General features: G+C 45.5%; 1 protein-coding gene across 4 annotated transcripts in view; it reads right to left on the reverse strand.

Moving 5' to 3' along the window:
* The window catches only part of acpl2 (acid phosphatase-like 2), an 80,856-nt gene that overhangs the window by 12,690 nt on the left and 43,820 nt on the right, over positions 1-24,346 (reverse strand). For 3 of the 4 annotated variants that reach the window (XM_045702900.2, NM_001139989.1, XM_045702901.2), the window contains 2 exons: positions 17,210-17,386; positions 1,235-1,361 (listed from right to left, as the gene is read on the reverse strand). In XM_045702900.2, the coding sequence (XP_045558856.1) occupies positions 1,235-1,361; positions 17,210-17,386 (304 nt within the window). Of the gene's footprint in view, positions 1-1,234; positions 1,362-17,209; positions 17,387-20,801; positions 20,821-24,346 lie in introns of those variants that run through there. The other variant, XM_045702902.1, reaches the window with a different exon arrangement.

Below are 24,346 nucleotides of genomic sequence, written 5' to 3' on the forward strand. Positions count from 1 at the left end.
TGTGTGTGTGTGTGTGTGTGTGTGTGTGTGCTAAGTCATTTCTCAGTGGGGAGTATTTCTGACAGTGACAGTATTGCTTCTTCACAGCAGCATGGAAAATCATGTTTTTCAAATCAAGCAAGATAACAGAGGCAGCAAAACCTTTGTGTGTGTGTGTGTGTGTGTGTATGCATCCATCTGCACCAGAGAGTAGCAGCAGAACAGCAATCACAACACCACAGTGACAGTCTGGAGGGAAAACAAGTGGGAGAAAATGAGAGTGATAAAAGTAAAATGGAGAGACAGAATGACTGTTGGACAGTCAACATTGTCACACTTTGAAATAAGGAATGTCTCTGTGTTAGAGCTCAACATGTAGTCGGATCACTCTGATGCTCCTAGGTGCCAGTGAAAGTGAACCTATGGCCCCAGGCAGGACATGCACCTCCCTGAGACAGGTCTCAGCCCTAACCCCGGAGGGAGCACGACATCTAACACAGTCAGACTGAACATCTTGTAGCTCCAAATCACACACTGCATAACCACGGCTAATCACTTTGACTAGCAACAACAGCTCGTTTTCTCTTCTCACATTCCCCTCTTCTTCATAGCAATTATTGCTTAAGTTTTCCACCGACATGCTAAGCAGAAACTCTTCAAAAGACTGGGGGGGTAAGAGGGGGGAGAGGGGTAATTTCACAAGACAAAGTGGTATCATTTTCTGGCTGCAGTCAAAACTGCATTTGATCTAATCTAATGATTTAATGGTCTAATGGTCTAATGATGTAATTATCTAATGATCAAATGATGTAATGGAAAGTGTGGAGCTGGAGGGAATAGCTAACATTTACAGCAGACTCCAGTTGATTCAGGAGGCCATCTTTATTTAACAGAAGGCCTTAATGAATGAATAATGAACAATCATCTTTATTTAACAGAAGGCCTTAATGAATGAATAATGAACAATCATCTTTATTTAACAGAAGGCCTTAATGAATGAATAATGAACAATCATCTTTATTTAACAGAAGGCCTTAATGAATGAATAATGAACAATCATCTTTATTTAACAGAAGGCCTTAATGAATGAATAATGAACAATCATCTTTATTTAACAGAAGGCCTTAATGAATGAATAATGAACAATCATCTTTATTTAACAGAAGGCCTTAATGAATGAATAATGAACAATCGGAGACGAGAGACTATTTGTTGCATCATCATTGGATGTTCAGTCAGTGGGCGTTGCTCTTACCTCTTTGGGGACAGGGTGCAGTCGATGGCAGGCCGCTTGGTTTTGGGGATGGCGTAAAGGGGGTAACGGTCGCCATGGCGAATCATCACCTGGACAGACAGCAGCTTGTAGTCCACAGGGCTGTGTCCTGGGAGGGGAGAGAACCACACATTCATCCTCACCATTATCAACATCACCATCATCATCAACATCATCACCACCATCACCATCATCATCACCACCATCAACATCATCACCATCACCATCATCACCACCATCACTATCACCATCATCATCAACATAAACCATCAACATCATCACCACCATCAACATCATCACCACCATCACTATCACCATCACCATCACTATCACCATCACCATCAACATCATCACCACCACCACTATCACCATCATCACCATCAACCCCATCACCACCATCACTATCACCATCATCACCATCAACCCCATCACCATCATCATCACCATCAACATCATCACCACCACCACTATCAACATCATCACCACCACCACTATCACCATCATCACCATCAACCCCATCACCACCATCACTATCACCATCATCACCATCAACCCCATCACCATCATCATCACCATCAACATCATCACCACCACCACTATCAACATCATCACCACCACCACTATCACCATCATCACCATCAACCCCATCACCACCATCACTATCACCATCATCACCATCAACCCCATCACCATCATCATCACCATCAACATCATCACCACCACCACTATCAACATCATCACCATCAACATCATCACCACCATCACTATCATCATCATCACCATCAACATCATCACCACCATCACTATCATCATCATCACCATCAACCCCATCATCATCATCATCATCATCATAATCACCATCAACATCACCATCAACATCATCACCACCATCACTATCACCATCATCACCATCAACCCCATCATCATCATCATCATCACCATCATCACCATCAACCCCATCATCATCATCATCATCACCATCAACATCATCACCACCATCACTATCACCATCATCACCATCAACCCCATCATCATCACCATCATCATCATAATCCCCACCATCAACCCCATCATCATCATCACCACCACCATCACCATCACCACCATCATCACCATCAACCCCATCATCATCATCATCACCACCATCAACATCACCATTATGAACATCATCATCAACATCATCATCATCACCACCATCATCATCAACATCATCACCACCATCAACACCATCATCACCACCATCACCATCATCACCACCATCATCAACATCATCACCACCATCATCACCACCATCATCACCACCATCATCACCACCATCACCCCCACCATCATCACTACCATCAACATCATCACCACCATCATCATCATTACCATCATCATCATCATCACCATCATCACCACCATCATCACCATCATCACCACCACCATCATCACCACCCCCACCATCATCACTACCATCATCACCATCAACATCATCATCATCATCATCATCACCCCCACCATCATCACTACCATCATCACCATCAACATCATCAACATCATCACCACCATCATCATCATCATCATCATTACCATCACCATCACCATCATCACCACCCCCACCATCATCACTACTATCATCACCATCAACATCATCATCATCATCATCATAGAAGTAGTAGTGGTTGTAGCTGTCATAGTAAGGCTAGTTACGGTAGTAATAGTGATGATTTATAATAAAATACATTCTTGGCTTGTTCTTGGTGTATTACACCAACACAACATCAGAGGAAGTGGTTTACAGATAACCTTGTAGTAGTATGTGATACAAGTAACTCCAATCCTTGTTGATATGAAGTGTTGCTGTCATGAGTTTGTGAGAGTGCATGGTTTGAATAAAGACTATAGTACTGTGTTGACTGACTGACTGAGAGACCAACCATTTAAGCAGTCAGATGTTCTTCGAGACCACAGTGGCCTTGAGTCTTCTGGCCTGTGCAGAAGGTTTGGTTTCGGTTCAACTACTAAAAATAATAATAGTTTTCAATTTTGATAAAACATTTTTACCATGACCGTCTATCCTCTCTATCCTCTAACCCTGACTCTCTATCCTCTAACCCTGACCCTCTATCCTCTAACCCTGACCCTTTATCCTCTCTATCCTCTAACCATGACCCTCTATCCTCTAACCCTGACCCTTTATCCTCTAACCCTGACCCTCTATCCTCTAACCTTGACCCTTTATCCTCTCTATCCTCTAACCCTGACCCTTTATCCTCTCTACCTAGTTAACCCTGACCCTCTATCCTCTAACCATGACCCTTTATCCTCTAACCCTGGCCCTTTATCCTCTATATCCTCTAACCCTGACCCTTTATCCTCTAACCCTGACCCTTTATCCTCTCTATCCTCTAACCCTGACCATTTATCCTCTCTATCCTCTAACCCTGACCCTTTATCCTCTAACCCTGACCCTTTATCCTCTATATCCTCTAACCCTGACCCTTTATCCTCTAACCCTGACCCTCTATCCTCTCTATCCTCTAACCCTGACCCTTTATCCTCTATATCCTCTAACCCTGACCCTTTATCCTCTAACCCTGACCCTTTATCCTCTAACCCTGACCCTTTATCCTCTCTATCCTCTAACCCTGACCCTTTATCCTCTAACCATGACCCTTTATCCTCTCTATCCTCTAACCCTGACCCTTTATCCTCTCTATCCTCTAACCCTGACCCTCTATCCTTTAACCATGACCCTTTATCCTCTCTATCCTCTAACCCTGACCCTCTATCCTCTAACCCTGACCCTTTATCCTCTCTATCCTCTAACCATGACCCTCTATCCTCTAACCCTGACCCTCTATCCTCTAACCCTGACCCTCTATCCTCTAACCATGACCCTCTATCCTCTCTATCCTTTAACCCTGACCCTCTATCCTCTAACCCTGACCCTCTATCCTCTAACCCTGACCCTCTATCCTCTAACCCTGACCCTCTATCCTCTCTATCCTCTAACCCTGACCCTCTATCCTCTAACCCTGACCCTCTATCCTCTAACCCTGACCCTCTGTCCTCTAACCATGACCCTCTATCCTCTCTATCCTCTAACCCTGACCCTTTATCCTCTCTATCCTCTAACCATGACCCTCTATCCTCTAACCCTGACCCTTTATCCTCTCTATCCTCTAACCATGACCCTCTATCCTCTAACCCTGACCCTCTATCCTCTAACCCTGACCCTCTATCCTCTAACCATGACCCTCTATCCTCTCTATCCTCTAACCCTGACCCTCTATCCTCTAACCCTGACCCTCTATCCTCTAACCCTGACCCTCTATCCTCTAACCCTGACCCTCTATCCTCTAACCCTGACCCTCTATCCTCTAACCCTGACCCTCTATCCTCTAACCCTGACCCTTTATCCTCTAACCCTGACCGTCTATATCCTCTAACCCTGACCCTTTATCCTCTCTATCCTCTAACCCTGACCCTTTATCCTCTCTATCCTATAACCCTGACCCTTTATCCTCTCTATCCTCTAACCCTGACCCTCTATCCTCTAACCCTGACCCTTTATCCTCTAACCCTGACCCTTTATCCTCTCTATCCTCTAACCCTGACCCTTTATCCTCTCTATCCTCTAACCATGACCATCTATCCTCTCTATCCTCTAACCATGACTCTCTATCCTCTAACCATGACCCTCTATCCTCTAACCATGACCCTTTATCCTCTCTATCCTCTAACCCTGACCCTCTATCCTCTAACCCTGACCCTTTATCCTCTAACCCTGACCCTCTATCCTCTAACCCTGACCCTTTATCCTCTCTATCCTCTAACCATGACCCTTTATCCTCTCTATCCTCTAACCCTGACTCTCTATCCTCTAACCCTGACCCTTTATCCTCTCTATCCTCTAACCATGACCCTTTATCCTCTCTATCCTCTAACCATGACTCTCTATCCTCTAACCATGACCCTTTATCCTCTCTATCCTCTAACCCTGACCCTTTATCCTCTCTATCCTCTAACCCTGACCCTCTATCCTCTCTATCCTCTAACCATGACCCTTTATCATCTCTATCCTCTAACCCTGACCCTTTATCCTCTAACCCTGACCCTTTATCCTCTCTATCCTCTAACCATGACCCTCTATCCTTTAACCATGACCCTTTATCCTCTAACCCTGACCCTTTATCCTCTCTATGCTCTAACCATGACCATCTATCCTCTAACCCTGACCCTTTATCCTCTCTATCCTCTAACCCTGACTCTCTATCCTCTAACCCTCTATCCTCTAACCCTGACCCTTTATCCTCTCTATCCTCTAACCCTGACCCTCTATCCTCTAACCCTGACCCTCTATCCTCTAACCCTGACCCTTTATCCTCTCTATCCTTTAACCATGACCCTTTATCCTCTCTATCCTCTAACCCTGACCCTTTATCCTCTCTATCCTCTAACCCTGACCCTCTATCCTCTAACCCTGACCCTCTATCCTCTAACCCTGACCCTTTATCCTCTCTATCCTTTAACCCTGACCCTTTATCCTCTCTATGCTCTAACCATGACCCTCTATCCTCTAACCCTGACCGTCTATATCCTCTAACCCTGACCATTTATCCTCTCTATCCTCTAACCCTGACCCTTTATCCTCTCTATCCTTTAACCATGACCCTTTATCCTCTAACCCTGACCATTTATCCTCTCTATCCTCTAACCCTGACCCTTTATCCTCTCTATCCTCTAACCCTGACCCTTTATCCTCTAACCCTGACCCTTTATCCTCTAACCCTGACCCTTTATCCTCTCTATCCTCTAACCCTGACCCTTTATCCTCTAACCCTGACCATTTATCCTCTCTATCCTCTAACCCTGACCATTTATCCTCTCTATCCTTTAACCATGACCCTTTATCCTCTCTATCCTCTAACCATGACCCTCTATCCTCTAACCCTGACCCTTTATCCTCTAACCCTGACCCTCTATCCTCTAACCATGACCCTTTATCCTCTCTATCCTCTAACCCTGACCCTTTATCCTCTCTACCTAGTTAACCCTGACCCTCTATCCTCTAACCATGACCCTTTATCCTCTAACCCTGGCCCTTTATCCTCTATATCCTCTAACCCTGACCCTTTATCCTCTAACCCTGACCCTTTATCCTCTCTATCCTCTAACCCTGACCATTTATCCTCTCTATCCTCTAACCCTGACCCTTTATCCTCTAACCCTGACCCTTTATCCTCTATATCCTCTAACCCTGACCCTTTATCCTCTAACCCTGACCCTCTATCCTCTCTATCCTCTAACCCTGACCCTTTATCCTCTATATCCTCTAACCCTGACCCTTTATCCTCTAACCCTGACCCTTTATCCTCTAACCCTGACCCTTTATCCTCTCTATCCTCTAACCCTGACCCTTTATCCTCTAACCATGACCCTTTATCCTCTCTATCCTCTAACCCTGACCCTTTATCCTCTCTATCCTCTAACCCTGACCCTCTATCCTTTAACCATGACCCTTTATCCTCTCTATCCTCTAACCCTGACCCTCTATCCTCTAACCCTGACCCTTTATCCTCTCTATCCTCTAACCATGACCCTCTATCCTCTAACCCTGACCCTCTATCCTCTAACCCTGACCCTCTATCCTCTAACCATGACCCTCTATCCTCTCTATCCTTTAACCCTGACCCTCTATCCTCTAACCCTGACCCTCTATCCTCTAACCCTGACCCTCTATCCTCTAACCCTGACCCTCTATCCTCTAACCCTGACCCTCTATCCTCTAACCCTGACCCTCTATCCTCTAACCCTGACCCTCTATCCTCTAACCATGACCCTCTATCCTCTCTATCCTCTAACCCTGACCCTTTATCCTCTCTATCCTCTAACCATGACCCTCTATCCTCTAACCCTGACCCTTTATCCTCTCTATCCTCTAACCATGACCCTCTATCCTCTAACCCTGACCCTCTATCCTCTAACCCTGACCCTCTATCCTCTAACCATGACCCTCTATCCTCTCTATCCTCTAACCCTGACCCTCTATCCTCTAACCCTGACCCTCTATCCTCTAACCCTGACCCTCTATCCTCTAACCCTGACCCTCTATCCTCTAACCCTGACCCTCTATCCTCTAACCCTGACCCTCTATCCTCTAACCCTGACCCTTTATCCTCTAACCCTGACCGTCTATATCCTCTAACCCTGACCCTTTATCCTCTCTATCCTCTAACCCTGACCCTTTATCCTCTCTATCCTCTAACCCTGACCCTTTATCCTCTCTATCCTCTAACCCTGACCCTCTATCCTCTAACCCTGACCCTTTATCCTCTAACCTCTAACCATGACCCTTTATCCTCTCTATCCTCTAACCATGACCCTTTATCCTCTAACCCTGACCCTTTATCCTCTCTATCCTCTAACCCTGACCCTCTATCCTCTGACCCTCTATCCTCTAACCCTGACCCTCTATCCTCTAACCCTGACCCTCTATCCTCTAACCCTGACCCTCTATCCTCTAACCCTGACCCTCTCTATCCTCTAACCCTGACCCTTTATCCTCTCTATCCTTTAACCATGACCCTTTATCATCTAACCCTGACCATTTATCCTCTCTATCCTCTAACCCTGACCCTTTATCCTCTAACCCTGACCGTCTATAACCTCTAACCCTGACCCTCTATCCTCTAACCCTGACCCTCTATCCTCTAACCCTGACCCTCTATCCTCTAACCCTGACCCTCTATCCTCTCTATCCTCTAACCCTGACCCTTTATCCTCTCTATCCTCTAACCCTGACCCTCTATCCTCTCTATCCTCTAACCATGACCCTTTATCATCTCTATCCTCTAACCCTGACTTTTATCCTCTCTATCCTCTAACCCTGACCATTTATCCTCTCTATCCTCTAACCCTGACCCTTTATCCTCTAACCCTGACCGTCTATAACCTCTAACCCTGACCCTCTATCCTCTAACCCTGACCCTCTATCCTCTAACCCTGACCCTCTATCCTCTAACCCTCTATCCTCTCTATCCTCTAACCCTGACCCTTTATCCTCTCTATCCTCTAACCCTGACCCTCTATCCTCTAACCCTGACCCTCTATCCTCTAACCCTGACCCTCTATCCTCTAACCCTGACCCTCTATCCTCTAACCCTGACCCTCTATCCTCTCTATCCTCTAACCCTGACCCTTTATCCTCTCTATCCTCTAACCCTGACCCTTTATCCTCTCTATCCTTTAACCATGACCCTTTATCCTCTAACCCTGACCATCTATCCTCTCTATCCTCTAACCATGACCCTTTATCCTCTCTATCCTCTAACCCTGACCCTTTATCCTCTCTATCCTCTAACCCTGACCCTTTATCCTCTCTATCCTCTAACCATGACCCTCTATCCTCTAACCCTGACCCTTTATCCTCTCTATCCTTTAACCATGACCCTTTATCCTCTAACCCTGACCATCTATCCTCTCTATCCTCTAACCATGACCCTTTATCCTCTCTATCCTCTAACCATGACCCTTTATCCTCTCTATCCTCTAACCCTGACCCTTTATCCTCTAACCATGACCCTCTATCCTCTAACCCTGACCCTTTATCCTCTCTATCCTCTAACCATGACCCTTTATCCTCTCTATCCTCTAACCCTGACCCTTTATCATCTCTATCCTTTAACCATGACCCTTTATCCTCTCTATCCTCTAACCCTGACCCTTTATCCTCTCTATCCTCTAACCCTGACCCTCTATCCTCTAACCATGACCCTCTATCCTCTAACCCTGACCGTCTATATCCTCTAACCCTGACCCTTTATCCTCTCTATCCTCTAACCCTGACCCTTTATCCTCTCTATCCTCTAACCATGACTCTCTATCCTCTAACCATGACCCTTTATCCTCTCTATCCTCTAACCCTGACCCTTTATCCTCTCTATCCTCTAACCCTGACCCTTTATCCTCTCTATCCTCTAACCATGACTCTCTATCCTATAACCATGACCCTTTATCCTCTCTATCCTCTAACCCTGACTCTCTATCCTCTAACCCTCTATCCTCTAACCCTGACCCTCTATCCTCTAACCCTGACCCTCTATCCTCTAACCCTGACCCTTTATCCTCTCTATCCTCTAACCCTGACCCTTTATCCTCTCTATCCTCTAACCCTGACCCTCTATCCTTTAACCATGACCCTTTATCCTCTCTATCCTCTAACCCTGACCCTCTATCCTCTAACCCTGACCCTTTATCCTCTCTATCCTCTAACCAGGACCCTCTATCCTCTAACCCTGACCCTCTATCCTCTAACCCTGACCCTTTATCCTCTCTATCCTCTAACCATGACCCTCTATCCTCTAACCCTGACCCTTTATCCTCTAAGCCTGACCCTTTATCCTCTCTATCCTCTAACCCTGACCCTCTATCCTCTAACCCTGACCCTTTATCCTCTCTATCCTCTAACCCTGACCCTTTATCCTCTCTATCCTCTAACCCTGACCCTTTATCCTCGCTATCCTCTAACCCTGACCCTTTATCCTCTCTATCCTCTAACCCTGACCCTTTATCCTCTAACCATGACCCTCTATCCTCTAACCCTGACCCTCTAACCCTGACCCTCTATCCTCTAACCCTGACCCTTTATCCTCTCTATCCTCTAACCCTGACCCTCTAACCCTGACCCTCTATCCTCTAACCCTGACCCTCTATCCTCTAACCCTGACCCTCTATCCTCTCTATCCTCTAACCATGACCCTCTATCCTCTAACCCTGACCCTCTATCCTCTAACCCTGACCCTTTATCCTCTCTATCCTCTAACCCTGACCCTCTATCCTCTAACCCTGACCCTCTATCCTCTAACCCTGACCCTCTATCCTCTAACCCTGACCATCTATCCTCTCTATCCTCTAACCCTGACCCTCTATCCTCTAACCATGACCCTCTATCCTCTAACCCTGACCCTCTATCCTCTAACCCTGACCCTTTATCCTCTATATCCTCTAACCCTGACCCTCTATCCTCTAACCCTGACCCTTTATCCTCTCTATCCTCTAACCCTGACCCTCTATCCTCTAACCCTGACCCTTTATCCTCTCTATCCTCTAACCATGACCCTTTATCCTCTCTATCCTCTAACCATTACTCTCTATCCTCTAACCATGACCCTTTATCCTCTCTATCCTCTAACCCTGACCCTTTATCCTCTAACCATGACCATCTATCCTCTCTATCCTCTAACCCTGACCCTTTATCCTCTCTATCCTCTAACCCTGACCCTCTATCCTCTAACCATGACCATCTATCCTCTCTATCCTCTAACCCTGACCCTTTATCCTCTCTATCCTCTAACCCTGACCCTTTATCCTCTCTATCCTCTAACCCTGACCCTTTATCCTCTCTATCCTCTAACCCTGACCCTCTATCCTCTAACCCTGACCCTTTATCCTCTAACCCTGACCCTTTATCCTCTCTATCCTCTAACCCTGACCCTTTATCCTCTCTATCCTCTAACCATGACCATCTATCCTCTCTATCCTCTAACCATGACTCTCTATCCTCTAACCATGACCCTCTATCCTCTAACCATGACCCTTTATCCTCTCTATCCTCTAACCCTGACCCTCTATCCTCTAACCCTGACCCTTTATCCTCTAACCCTGACCCTCTATCCTCTAACCCTGACCCTTTATCCTCTCTATCCTCTAACCATGACCCTTTATCCTCTCTATCCTCTAACCCTGACCCTCTATCCTCTAACCCTGACCCTTTATCCTCTCTATCCTCTAACCATGACCCTTTATCCTCTCTATCCTCTAACCATGACTCTCTATCCTCTAACCATGACCCTTTATCCTCTCTATCCTCTAACCCTGACCCTTTATCCTCTAACCATGACATCTATCCTCTCTATCCTCTAACCCTGACCCTTTATCCTCTCTATCCTCTAACCCTGACCCTCTATCCTCTCTATCCTCTAACCATGACCCTTTATCATCTCTATCCTCTAACCCTGACCCTTTATCCTCTAACCCTGACCCTTTATCCTCTCTATCCTCTAACCATGACCCTCTATCCTTTAACCATGACCCTTTATCCTCTAACCCTGACCCTTTATCCTCTCTATGCTCTAACCATGACCATCTATCCTCTAACCCTGACCCTTTATCCTCTCTATCCTCTAACCCTGACTCTCTATCCTCTAACCCTCTATCCTCTAACCCTGACCCTTTATCCTCTCTATCCTCTAACCCTGACCCTCTATCCTCTAACCCTGACCCTCTATCCTCTAACCCTGACCCTTTATCCTCTCTATCCTTTAACCATGACCCTTTATCCTCTCTATCCTCTAACCCTGACCCTTTATCCTCTCTATCCTCTAACCCTGACCCTCTATCCTCTAACCCTGACCCTCTATCCTCTAACCCTGACCCTTTATCCTCTCTATCCTTTAACCCTGACCCTTTATCCTCTCTATGCTCTAACCATGACCCTCTATCCTCTAACCCTGACCGTCTATATCCTCTAACCCTGACCATTTATCCTCTCTATCCTCTAACCCTGACCCTTTATCCTCTCTATCCTTTAACCCTGACCCTTTATCCTCTCTATCCTCTAACCCTGACCCTTTATCCTCTCTATCCTCTAACCATGACCCTCTATCCTCTAACCCTGACCCTTTATCCTCTCTATCCTTTAACCATGACCCTTTATCCTCTAACCCTGACCATCTATCCTCTCTATCCTCTAACCATGACCCTTTATCCTCTCTATCCTCTAACCATGACCCTTTATCCTCTCTATCCTCTAACCCTGACCCTTTATCCTCTAACCATGACCCTCTATCCTCTAACCCTGACCCTTTATCCTCTCTATCCTCTAACCATGGCCCTTTATCCTCTCTATCCTCTAACCCTGACCCTTTATCATCTCTATCCTTTAACCATGACCCTTTATCCTCTCTATCCTCTAACCCTGACCCTTTATCCTCTCTATCCTCTAACCCTGACCCTCTATCCTCTAACCATGACCCTCTATCCTCTAACCCTGACCGTCTATATCCTCTAACCCTGACCCTTTATCCTCTCTATCCTCTAACCCTGACCCTTTATCCTCTCTATCCTCTAACCATGACTCTCTATCCTCTAACCATGACCCTTTATCCTCTCTATCCTCTAACCCTGACCCTTTATCCTCTCTATCCTCTAACCCTGACCCTTTATCCTCTCTATCCTCTAACCATGACTCTCTATCCTATAACCATGACCCTTTATCCTCTCTATCCTCTAACCCTGACTCTCTATCCTCTAACCCTCTATCCTCTAACCCTGACCCTCTATCCTCTAACCCTGACCCTCTATCCTCTAACCCTGACCCTTTATCCTCTCTATCCTCTAACCCTGACCCTTTATCCTCTCTATCCTCTAACCCTGACCCTCTATCCTTTAACCATGACCCTTTATCCTCTCTATCCTCTAACCCTGACCCTCTATCCTCTAACCCTGACCCTTTATCCTCTCTATCCTCTAACCAGGACCCTCTATCCTCTAACCCTGACCCTCTATCCTCTAACCCTGACCCTTTATCCTCTCTATCCTCTAACCATGACCCTCTATCCTCTAACCCTGACCCTTTATCCTCTAAGCCTGACCCTTTATCCTCTCTATCCTCTAACCCTGACCCTCTATCCTCTAACCCTGACCCTTTATCCTCTCTATCCTCTAACCCTGACCCTTTATCCTCTCTATCCTCTAACCCTGACCCTTTATCCTCGCTATCCTCTAACCCTGACCCTTTATCCTCTCTATCCTCTAACCCTGACCCTTTATCCTCTAACCATGACCCTCTATCCTCTAACCCTGACCCTCTAACCCTGACCCTCTATCCTCTAACCCTGACCCTTTATCCTCTCTATCCTCTAACCCTGACCCTCTAACCCTGACCCTCTATCCTCTAACCCTGACCCTCTATCCTCTAACCCTGACCCTCTATCCTCTCTATCCTCTAACCATGACCCTCTATCCTCTAACCCTGACCCTCTATCCTCTAACCCTGACCCTTTATCCTCTCTATCCTCTAACCCTGACCCTCTATCCTCTAACCCTGACCCTCTATCCTCTAACCCTGACCATCTATCCTCTCTATCCTCTAACCCTGACCCTCTATCCTCTAACCATGACCCTCTATCCTCTAACCCTGACCCTCTATCCTCTAACCCTGACCCTTTATCCTCTATATCCTCTAACCCTGACCCTCTATCCTCTAACCCTGACCCTTTATCCTCTCTATCCTCTAACCCTGACCCTCTATCCTCTAACCCTGACCCTTTATCCTCTCTATCCTCTAACCATGACCCTTTATCCTCTCTATCCTCTAACCATTACTCTCTATCCTCTAACCATGACCCTTTATCCTCTCTATCCTCTAACCCTGACCCTTTATCCTCTAACCATGACCATCTATCCTCTCTATCCTCTAACCCTGACCCTTTATCCTCTCTATCCTCTAACCCTGACCCTCTATCCTCTAACCATGACCATCTATCCTCTCTATCCTCTAACCCTGACCCTTTATCCTCTCTATCCTCTAACCCTGACCCTTTATCCTCTCTATCCTCTAACCCTGACCCTTTATCCTCTCTATCCTCTAACCCTGACCCTCTATCCTCTAACCCTGACCCTTTATCCTCTAACCCTGACCCTTTATCCTCTCTATCCTCTAACCCTGACCCTTTATCCTCTCTATCCTCTAACCATGACCATCTATCCTCTCTATCCTCTAACCATGACTCTCTATCCTCTAACCATGACCCTCTATCCTCTAACCATGACCCTTTATCCTCTCTATCCTCTAACCCTGACCCTCTATCCTCTAACCCTGACCCTTTATCCTCTAACCCTGACCCTCTATCCTCTAACCCTGACCCTTTATCCTCTCTATCCTCTAACCATGACCCTTTATCCTCTCTATCCTCTAACCCTGACCCTCTATCCTCTAACCCTGACCCTTTATCCTCTCTATCCTCTAACCATGACCCTTTATCCTCTCTATCCTCTAACCATGACTCTCTATCCTCTAACCATGACCCTTTATCCTCTCTATCCTCTAACCCTGACCCTTTATCCTCTAACCATGACATCTATCCTCTCTATCCTCTAACCCTGACCCTTTATCCTCTCTATCCTCTAACCCTGACCCTCTATCCTCTCTATCCTCTAACCATGACCCTTTATCATCTCTATCCTCTAACCCTGACCCTTTATCCTCTAACCCTGACCCTTTATCCTCTCTATCCTCTAACCATGACCCTCTATCCTTTAACCATGACCCTTTATCCTCTAACCCTGACCCTTTATCCTCTCTATGCTCTAACCATGACCATCTATCCTCTAACCCTGACCCTTTATCCTCTCTATCCTCTAACCCTGACTCTCTATCCTCTAACCCTCTATCCTCTAACCCTGACCCTTTATCCTCTCTATCCTCTAACCCTGACCCTCTATCCTCTAACCCTGACCCTCTATCCTCTAACCCTGACCCTTTATCCTCTCTATCCTTTAACCATGACCCTTTATCCTCTCTATCCTCTAACCCTGACCCTTTATCCTCTCTATCCTCTAACCCTGACCCTCTATCCTCTAACCCTGACCCTTTATCCTCTCTATCCTTTAACCCTGACCCTTTATCCTCTCTATGCTCTAACCATGACCCTCTATCCTCTAACCCTGACCGTCTATATCCTCTAACCCTGACCATTTATCCTCTCTATCCTCTAACCCTGACCCTTTATCCTCTCTATCCTTTAACCATGACCCTTTATCCTCTAACCCTGACCATTTATCCTCTCTATCCTCTAACCCTGACCCTTTATCCTCTCTATCCTCTAACCCTGACCCTTTATCCTCTAACCCTGACCCTTTATCCTCTAACCCTGACCCTTTATCCTCTCTATCCTCTAACCCTGACCCTTTATCCTCTAACCCTGACCCTTTATCCTCTCTATCCTCTAACCCTGACCATTTATCCTCTCTATCCTTTAACCATGACCCTTTATCCTCTCTATCCTCTAACCATGACACTTTATCCTCTCTACCTAGTTAACCATGACCCTCTATCCTCTAACCCTGACCCTTTATCATCTCTATCCTTTAACCATGACCCTTTATCATCTCTATCCTCTAACCATGACACTTTATCCTCTCTACCTAGTTAACCATGACCCTTTATCCTCTCTATCCTCTAACCCTGACACTTTATCCTCTCTACCTAGTTAACCATGACCCTTTATCCTCTCTATCCTCTAACCCTGACACTTTATCCTCTCTATCCTCTAACCATGACCCTTTATCATCTCTATCCTTTAACCATGACCCTTTATCCTCTCTATCCTCTAACCCTGACCATTTATCCTCTCTATCCTCTAACCATGACCCTTTATCATCTCTATCCTTTAACCATGACCCTTTATCCTCTCTATCCTCTAACCATGACACTTTATCCTCTCTATCCTCTAACCCTGACCCTCTATCCTCTAACCCTGACACTTTATCCTCTCTATCCTCTAACCATGACCCTTTATCCTCTCTATCCTCTAACCCTGACACTTTATCCTCTCTACCTAGTTAACCATGACCCTTTATCCTCTCTACCTAGTTAACCATGACACTTTATCCTCTCTACCTAGTTAACCATGACCGTATCAACCAAAATATGTCTATGTGCCCTTGAGCAAGACACTTAACCCTACTTTTCTCCAGGGGTACTGTACTACTATGGCTGACTCTGTAAAACAACACATTTCACTGTAACCTAAACCAACCCCATTCCAACCGCGACATTCAAACCAGGCTGCAAAGAAAACTAATGGGACTGTGGCGACAGTGTTGACTTCAACATCTGGGGCGTGAACTATGTTTCTATTCAAGAGTTGTTCGACATGGTAATGGCTCTATAGTATTGGAGAAAAGTTGAGAAAACTGACCCTCCGTTACATCGTGATGTGTCATGCCGTAACGTACAGCACGCGTAAAGCAACTATTTCTGTCTTACAATCTCTCTCCACCAGGTGTAGCACTTCTCTCATCGATTAAAACAAGAAAGGGACCGTGACGGGGGTAAGGGGGGATACCTAGTCATTTTTTACATCATCACTGCAAGCGATCCTGACTCTCAAAAGACAATGTTTACGTCTGAAGATCACTTTAGCACCGCCCTAAAAATCTGATTCAAATTCAACACAAACCTTCAAATAGGTATGTAATGACACATTATATAAACTCTTTAGTGTTTTATTTACATTTTAGAGGTGATAAGGTGATAAGTTGGACAGATCGAGTGAAAAAAAGCCGTTTCCCCACACGACATCTCTCCTTCTCACTATCACGCATTAGTTTCGCTTCCCCACCCGCCATTTTTAAAAAGACCCAACGGAGCTCATTGCCTTCTTGAATCATGTAGAAATGGGGAGCGTGGAGGTCTCGTCATGGATTTTGTTGGAAAGGGGAGAAATTGTGCTTTACAATGGTATTGACATTACAGTTGATCTGGAAGTATTACGGTTTTTGGGCACTAAAATAAGGTAAATTGTACGGACCAAGGCGATGTACAAAAGTGAGTGAGTTTACGTTACCTATCCAGTGTATGGGACAATAAAACTTTATTTTGTATTTTTTTATTAACCCTCTCTATACTCTAGCTAACCATGACCCAACACCAGTCTATCAATTCTCTTTACATGACATAACACATCTAAATGTTCTGTATTTCTCCACATGGCTAAGCCTTCCTTGTTAGTGACTGACTGACTCCATTTGGTTCTGTTCTAAACCCTGAGCTTTGACCTGTGTTCACTGATCGGTTGAGCAAATGGCTAACACGCTAGCAGACTGCAGAGGACTGAAACATTGCTTTCTTCCCACTTACCAATGGAACAGCAGATTAGATTGTGTGTGTGTGTGTGTGTGTCTCACCCTCCCAGGCCTGTTCAGAGCGGTTGGGGGTGTTGCAGTAGCCATAAGCCTCAGAGATGGGGTCTGGATCAGGATCCTCTGTGTGGGGGACAGGGATCACTCTCTTCCTGCTCTGGCCCTGAACTTGACCCTGGGAGGGGCGCTCCTCACCCATGGGCGTAGTGGGGATTAGGTGCACTGGAGATAGAGGAGAAAGGGGGGGGGGGGTCAATTCCTCAATGTTCAAGAGATTATCAAGAAGAGAGAGACTGAATGAAAGAGCAGAAGAGTGATTGAGTGAGAGAGAAGTATAGCGAGAGAGAGAAAGAGAGAGAATGCGAGAGAGGGAGGAAAGTTAGCAAAGAAACAACACCAAAGAAGACCTAACCATAGTAACAAACACCACTGACATCCACTGCTCAAAGAAGACCTAACCATAGTAACAAACACCACTGACATCCACTGCTCAAAGAAGACCTAACCATAGTAACAAACACCACTGACATCCACTGCTCAAAGAAGACCTAACCATAGTAACAAACACCACTGACATCCACTGCTCAAAGAAGACCTAACCATAGTAACAAACACCACTGACATCCACTGCTCAAAGAAGACCTAACCATAGTAACAAACACCACTGACATCCACTGCTCAAAGAAGACCTAACCATAGTAACAAACACCACTGACATCCACTGCTCAAAGAAGACCTAACCATAGTAACAAACACCACTGACATCCACTGCTCAAAGAAGACCTAACCATAGTAACAAACACCACTGACATCCGCTGCTCAAAGAAGACCTAACCATAGTAACAAACACCACTGACATCCACTGCTCAAAGAAGACCTAACCATAGTAACAAACACCACTGACATCCACTGCTCAAAGAAGACCTAACCATAGTAACAAACACCACTGACATCCGCTGCTCAAAGAAGACCTAACCATAGTAACAAACACCACTGACATCCGCTGCTCAAAGAAGACCTAACCATAGTAACAAACACCACTGACATCCACTGCTCAAAGAAGACCTAACCATAGTAACAAACACCACTGACATCCACTGCTCAAAGAAGACCTAACCATAGTAACAAACACCACTGACATCCGCTGCTCAAAGAAGACCTAACCATAGTAACAAACACCACTGACATCCACTGCTCAAAGAAGACCTAACCATAGTAACAAACACCACTGACATCCGCTGCTCAAAGAAGACCTAACCATAGTAACAAACACCACTGACATCCGCTGCTCAAAGAAGACCTAACCATAGTAACAAACACCACTGACATCCGCTGCTCAAAGAAGACCTAACCATAGTAACAAACACCACTGACATCCGCTGCTCAAAGAAGACCTAACCATAGTAACAAACACCACTGACATCCGCTGCTCAAAGAAGACCTAACCATAGTAACAAACACCACTGACATCCGCTGCTCAAAGAAGACCTAACCATAGTAACAAACACCACTGACATCCGCTGCTCAAAGAAGACCTAACCATAGTAACAAACACCACTGACATCCACTGCTCAAAGAAGACCTAACCATAGTAACAAACACCACTGACATCAACTGCTCAAAGAAGACCTAACCATAGTAACAAACACCACTGACATCCACTGCTCAAAGAAGACCTAACCATAGTAACAAACACCACTGACATCCACTGCTCAAAGAAGACCTAACCATAGTAACAAACACCACTGACATCCACTGCTCAAAGAAGACCTAACCATAGTAACAAACACCACTGACATCCACTGCTCAAAGAAGACCTAACCATAGTAACAAACACCACTGACATCCGCTGCTCAAAGAAGACCTAACCATAGTAACAAACACCACTGACATCCGCTGCTCAAAGAAGACCTAACCATAGTAACAAACACCACTGACATCCGCTGCTCAAAGAAGACCTAACCATAGTAACAAACACCACTGACATCCGCTGCTCAAAGAAGACCTAACCATAGTAACAAACACCACTGACATCCACTGCTCAAAGAAGACCTAACCATAGTAACAAACACCACTGACATCCACTGCTCAAAGAAGACCTAACCATAGTAACAAACACCACTGACATCCACTGCTCAAAGAAGACCTAACCATAGTAACAAACACCACTGACATCCACTGCTCAAAGAAGACCTAACCATAGTAACAAACACCACTGACATCCGCTTTTCAAAGAAGACCTAACCATAGTAACAAACACCACTGACATCCACTGCTCAAAGAAGACCTAACCATAGTAACAAACACCACTGACATCCACTGCTCAAATAAGACCTAACCATAGTAACAAACACCACTGACATCCACTGCTCAAAGAAGACCTAACCATAGTAACAAACACCACTGACATCCACTGCTCAAAGAAGACCTAACCATAGTAACAAACACCACTGACATCCACTGCTCAAAGAAGACCTAACCATAGTAACAAACACCACTGACATCCACTGCTCAAAGAAGACCTATCCATAGTAACAAACACCACTGACATCCACTGCTCAAAGAAGACCTAACCATAGTAACAAACACCACTGACATCCACTGCTCAAAGAAGACCTAACCATAGTAACAAACACCACTGACATCCGCTGCTCAAAGAAGACCTAACCATAGTAACAAACACCACTGACATCCGCTGCTCAAAGAAGACCTAACCATAGTAACAAACACCACTGACATCCACTGCTCAAAGAAGACCTAACCATAGTAACAAACACCACTGACATCCACTGCTCAAAGGACTCTCCTGTATAAAGGTCTATAACCCTAGCCCAGCCTCAGCCCAGTCTTAGGCCCAGCCTCGCCTCAGCCCAGCCCTAGCCCAGCCTCAGCCCAGTCTTAGGCCCAGCCTCGCCTCAGCCCAGCCCTAGCCCAGCCTCAGCCCAGTCTTAGGCCCAGCCTCGCCTCAGCCCAGCCCTAGCCCAGCCTCAGCCCAGTCTTAGGCCCAGCCTCGCCTCAGCCCAGCCCTAGCCCAGCCTCAGCCCAGTCTTAGGCCCAGCTTCCCCTCAGCTCAGCCCTAGCCCAGCCTCAGCCCAGTCTTAGGCCCAGCCTCCCCACAGCCCAGCCCTAGCCCAGACTCAGCCCAGTCTTAAGCCCAGCCTCCCCTCAGCTCAGCCCTAGCCCAGCCTCCCCTCCCCTCAGCTCAGCCCTAGCCCAGCCTCAGCCCAGGCTTAGGCCCAGCCTCCCCTCAGCCCTTGCCAGAGCCCAGCCTCTGCCCAGCCTCCCCTCAGCACAGCCTTAGCCCAGCCTCCCCTCAGCCAAGCTTCCCCTCAGCCCTAGCCCAGCCTCAGCCCAGATCATTTACATGTGAACAGCAGCTTTCCCCTGTACAGAACCCCTAACCACTACCACAGGGTTGCCTTGACAACCATTAACCTGTGACCCCTTGGCCAGGCGGCCCAATGGGAGAGAGCGGTGTGGGAACCACTGCAGTTCCATTCAGAAACACAGGATCCTGGGAATACCCACTACACACACACACACACACACACACACACACACACACACACACACACACACACACACACACACACACACACACACACACACATACACACACACACACACAGCCACTTACCACAGAAACCCTGGTTGTCCTGAAGCCGGGCAGTGGAGTAGGTAAATATTACATCACTTTGCAAAGAGAGACAGAACAAGACGCTTTGTAATCATCAAGGAGAGAGGCCCTTTCATTCCTATGACAACCTTTAAATAATCTCTCCCCAACAGACACACACACATACACTTGTACAGGAACATAGAAACACACACACACACATACACACAGGCTCACATAACTCTCACCCTCTCATAGTCAAGCACACACACAGAGTTTCACCAGCTCCCTCCTCCAAGCTCCAGCTGAGATCACAAAGTCAACAGTGTTGCTGGACAGAATTGCTGGGTGTTGGGAATGGCTGGGGAGGTAGGGGGTAGTGGTAGGAGGTAAGGGTGGGAGGTAGGGAGTAAGGGTAGGAAGGTAGGGGTAGGAAGGTATGGGTAGGAGGTAAAGGTAGGACGTAGGAAGGTAGGGAGTAGTGGGTAGGAAGATATAGGTACGAGGTAAGGGTAGGAGGTAGGAAGGTAGGGGGTAGGAGGTAAGGTTAGGAGGTAGGAAGGTAGGGAGTAGTGGGTAGGAGGTAGGGGTAGGAGGTAACGGTGGGAGATAGGGAGTTGGGTTGGACCTCTTTCAGACTTCCTGAACACAGCAGACAGAAAGAACAGAGGATTGGAGACTAGTGCTGGAGATAGACGTTGGAGGCAGGGAATGACCTAACTGGTATTTCACTTCCTGTCATAAAATTGTTACATCATGTTTTACTATCTTACTAATAACTAACAGACTGTAGAAACACCACAGGCCTAGATCCAGCATTGGTCACACACCACCCTGAGATGATAAAGTTACTGTGGTAAAGTTCCATTGGTTATTAGATTTCTTTAGAAACAGACTACAGAGGAATTAGCCTAAATACAAACCACACTATCTTAAAGTGAGGGTATCCACATTAACCCACACTCCCCATGTGAGAGGTATTGATATGTTGAATGTACCGAGCTGTCTGATTGGTCTACTCAGCTCAGACACCCATGCATACCCCACAAGACATGCCACCAGAGGTCTCTTCAATGTCCCCAAGTCCAGAACAGCCATGACTACATGGAACTCTATTCTACATCAGGTAACTGATGCAAGCAGAAGAATCAGATTTAAAAAAATAGATAAAAGTACACGTTTGAAGCAACACAAACATAAGCACAGACACATGCATACAAACACGCGATAACATACACACTATACACACACATACACATGGATTTTGTACTGTAGATATGTGATTGTAGAGTAGGGGCCTGAGGGCACACACTTAAGGTGTTGTAAATGTATTGTAACGTTTAATAAATTGTATAACTGCCTTCATTTTGCTGGATCGCAGGAAGAGTAGCTAGAGCAGCTAATGGGGATCCATTATAAATACAAATACAAAATTCCACCTCCGGGGTACAGCAAAGCCACAGAGTGGAGTGGAAACGGGAAAGACATTTGAAGGTACAAAAACAGTGTAACCATGACCAGCTAAACTTGACATGTCGAAAGTTCACATCAGTCAGTTAACACCGGTCAGTTAGCATCAGTATAGATGGTGAGTTAGCATCAGTATAGATGGTCAGTTAACATCAGTATAGATGGTCAGTTAGCATCAGTATAGATGGTCAGTTAGCATCAGTATAGATGGTCAGTTAGCATCAGTATAGATGGTCAGTTAACATCCATATAGACGGTGAGTTAGCATCAGTATAGACGGTGAGTTAGCATCAGTATAGACGATGAGTTAGCATCAGTATAGACGGTGAGTTAGCATCAGTATAGACGGTCAGTTAACATCTGTATAGACGGTGAGAAAGCATCAGTATAGATGGTGAGTTAGCATCAGTATAGATGGTGAGTTAGCATCAGTATAGACGGTGAGTTAGCATCAGTATAGACGGTGAGTTAGCATCAGTATAGACGGTGAGTTAGCATCAGTATAGACGGTGAGTTAGCATCAGTATAAATGGTGAGTTAGCATCAGTATAGATGGTGAGTGAGCATTAGTATAGACGGTCAGTTAACATCAGTATACATGGTGAGTTAGCATCAGTATAGATGGTGAGTTAACATCCGTATAGATGGGGAGTTAGCATCAGTATACATGGTGAGTTAGCATCAGTATAGATGGTCAGTTAACATCCATATAGACGGTGAGTTAGCATCAGTATAGACGGTGAGTTAGCATCAGTATAGACGATGAGTTAGCATCAGTATAGACGGTGAGTTAGCATCAGTATAGACGGTCAGTTAACATCTGTATAGACGGTGAGAAAGCATCAGTATAGATGGTGAGTTAGCATCAGTATAGATGGTGAGTTAGCATCAGTATAGACGGTGAGTTAGCATCAGTATAGACGGTGAGTTAGCATCAGTATAGACGGTGAGTTAGCATCAGTATAGACGGTGAGTTAGCATCAGTATAAATGGTGAGTTAGCATCAGTATAGATGGTGAGTGAGCATTAGTATAGACGGTCAGTTAACATCAGTATACATGGTGAGTTAGCATCAGTATAGATGGTGAGTTAACATCCGTATAGATGGGGAGTTAGCATCAGTATACATGGTGAGTTAGCATCAGTATAGATGGTGAGTTAACATCAGTATACATGGTGAGTTAGCATCAGTATAGATGGTGAGTTAACATCAATTAACATCCGTATAGATGGTGAGAAAGCATCAGTATAGATGGTGAGTTATCATCAGTATAGATGGTGAGTTAGCATCAGTATAGATGGTGAGTTAACATCAGTATAGATGGTGGGTTAGCATCAGTATAGATGGTCAGTTAACATCAGTATAGATGGGGAGTTAGCATCAGTATATACGGTCAGTTAACATCCGTATAGATGGTGAGAAAGCATCAGTATAGATGGTGAGTTACCATCAGTATAGATGGTGAGTTAGGATTAGTATAGATGGTGAGTTGGCATCAGTATAGATGGTCAGTTAACATCAGTATAGATGGTAAGAAAGCATCAGTATAGATGGTGGGTTAGCATCAGTATAGACGGTCAGTTAACATCAGTATAGATGGTGAGTTAGCATCAGTATAGATGGTAAGTTGGCATCAGTATAGATGGTCAGTTAACATCAGTATAGATGGTAAGAAAGCATCAGTATAGATGGTGGGTTAGCATCAGTATAGACGGTCAGTTAACATCCATATAGATGGGGAGTTAGCATCAGTATAGACGGCCAGTTAACATCCGTATAGATGGTGAGAAAGCATCAGTATAGATGGTAAGTTGGCATCAGTATAGATGGTGAGTTAGCATCAGTATAGATGGTGAGTTAGCATCAGTATAGATGGTGAGTTAGCATCAGTATAGATGGTGAGTTCGCATCAGAATAGACGGTCAGTTAGCATCAGAATAGACGGTCAGTTAGCATCAGTGTAGATGGTGAGTTAGCATCAGTATAGACGGTCAGTTAACATCCGTATAGATGGTGAGTTAGCATAAGTATAGACGATCAGTTAGCATCAGTATAGACTCACCGGTCAGTTAGCATCAGTATAGACGGTCAGTTA

Source organism: Salmo salar, chromosome 20 (genome assembly GCF_965601325.2).
Source record: "Salmo salar chromosome 20, fSalSal1, whole genome shotgun sequence".
In the NCBI taxonomy this organism is placed as follows: Eukaryota; Metazoa; Chordata; class Actinopteri; order Salmoniformes; family Salmonidae; genus Salmo; species Salmo salar.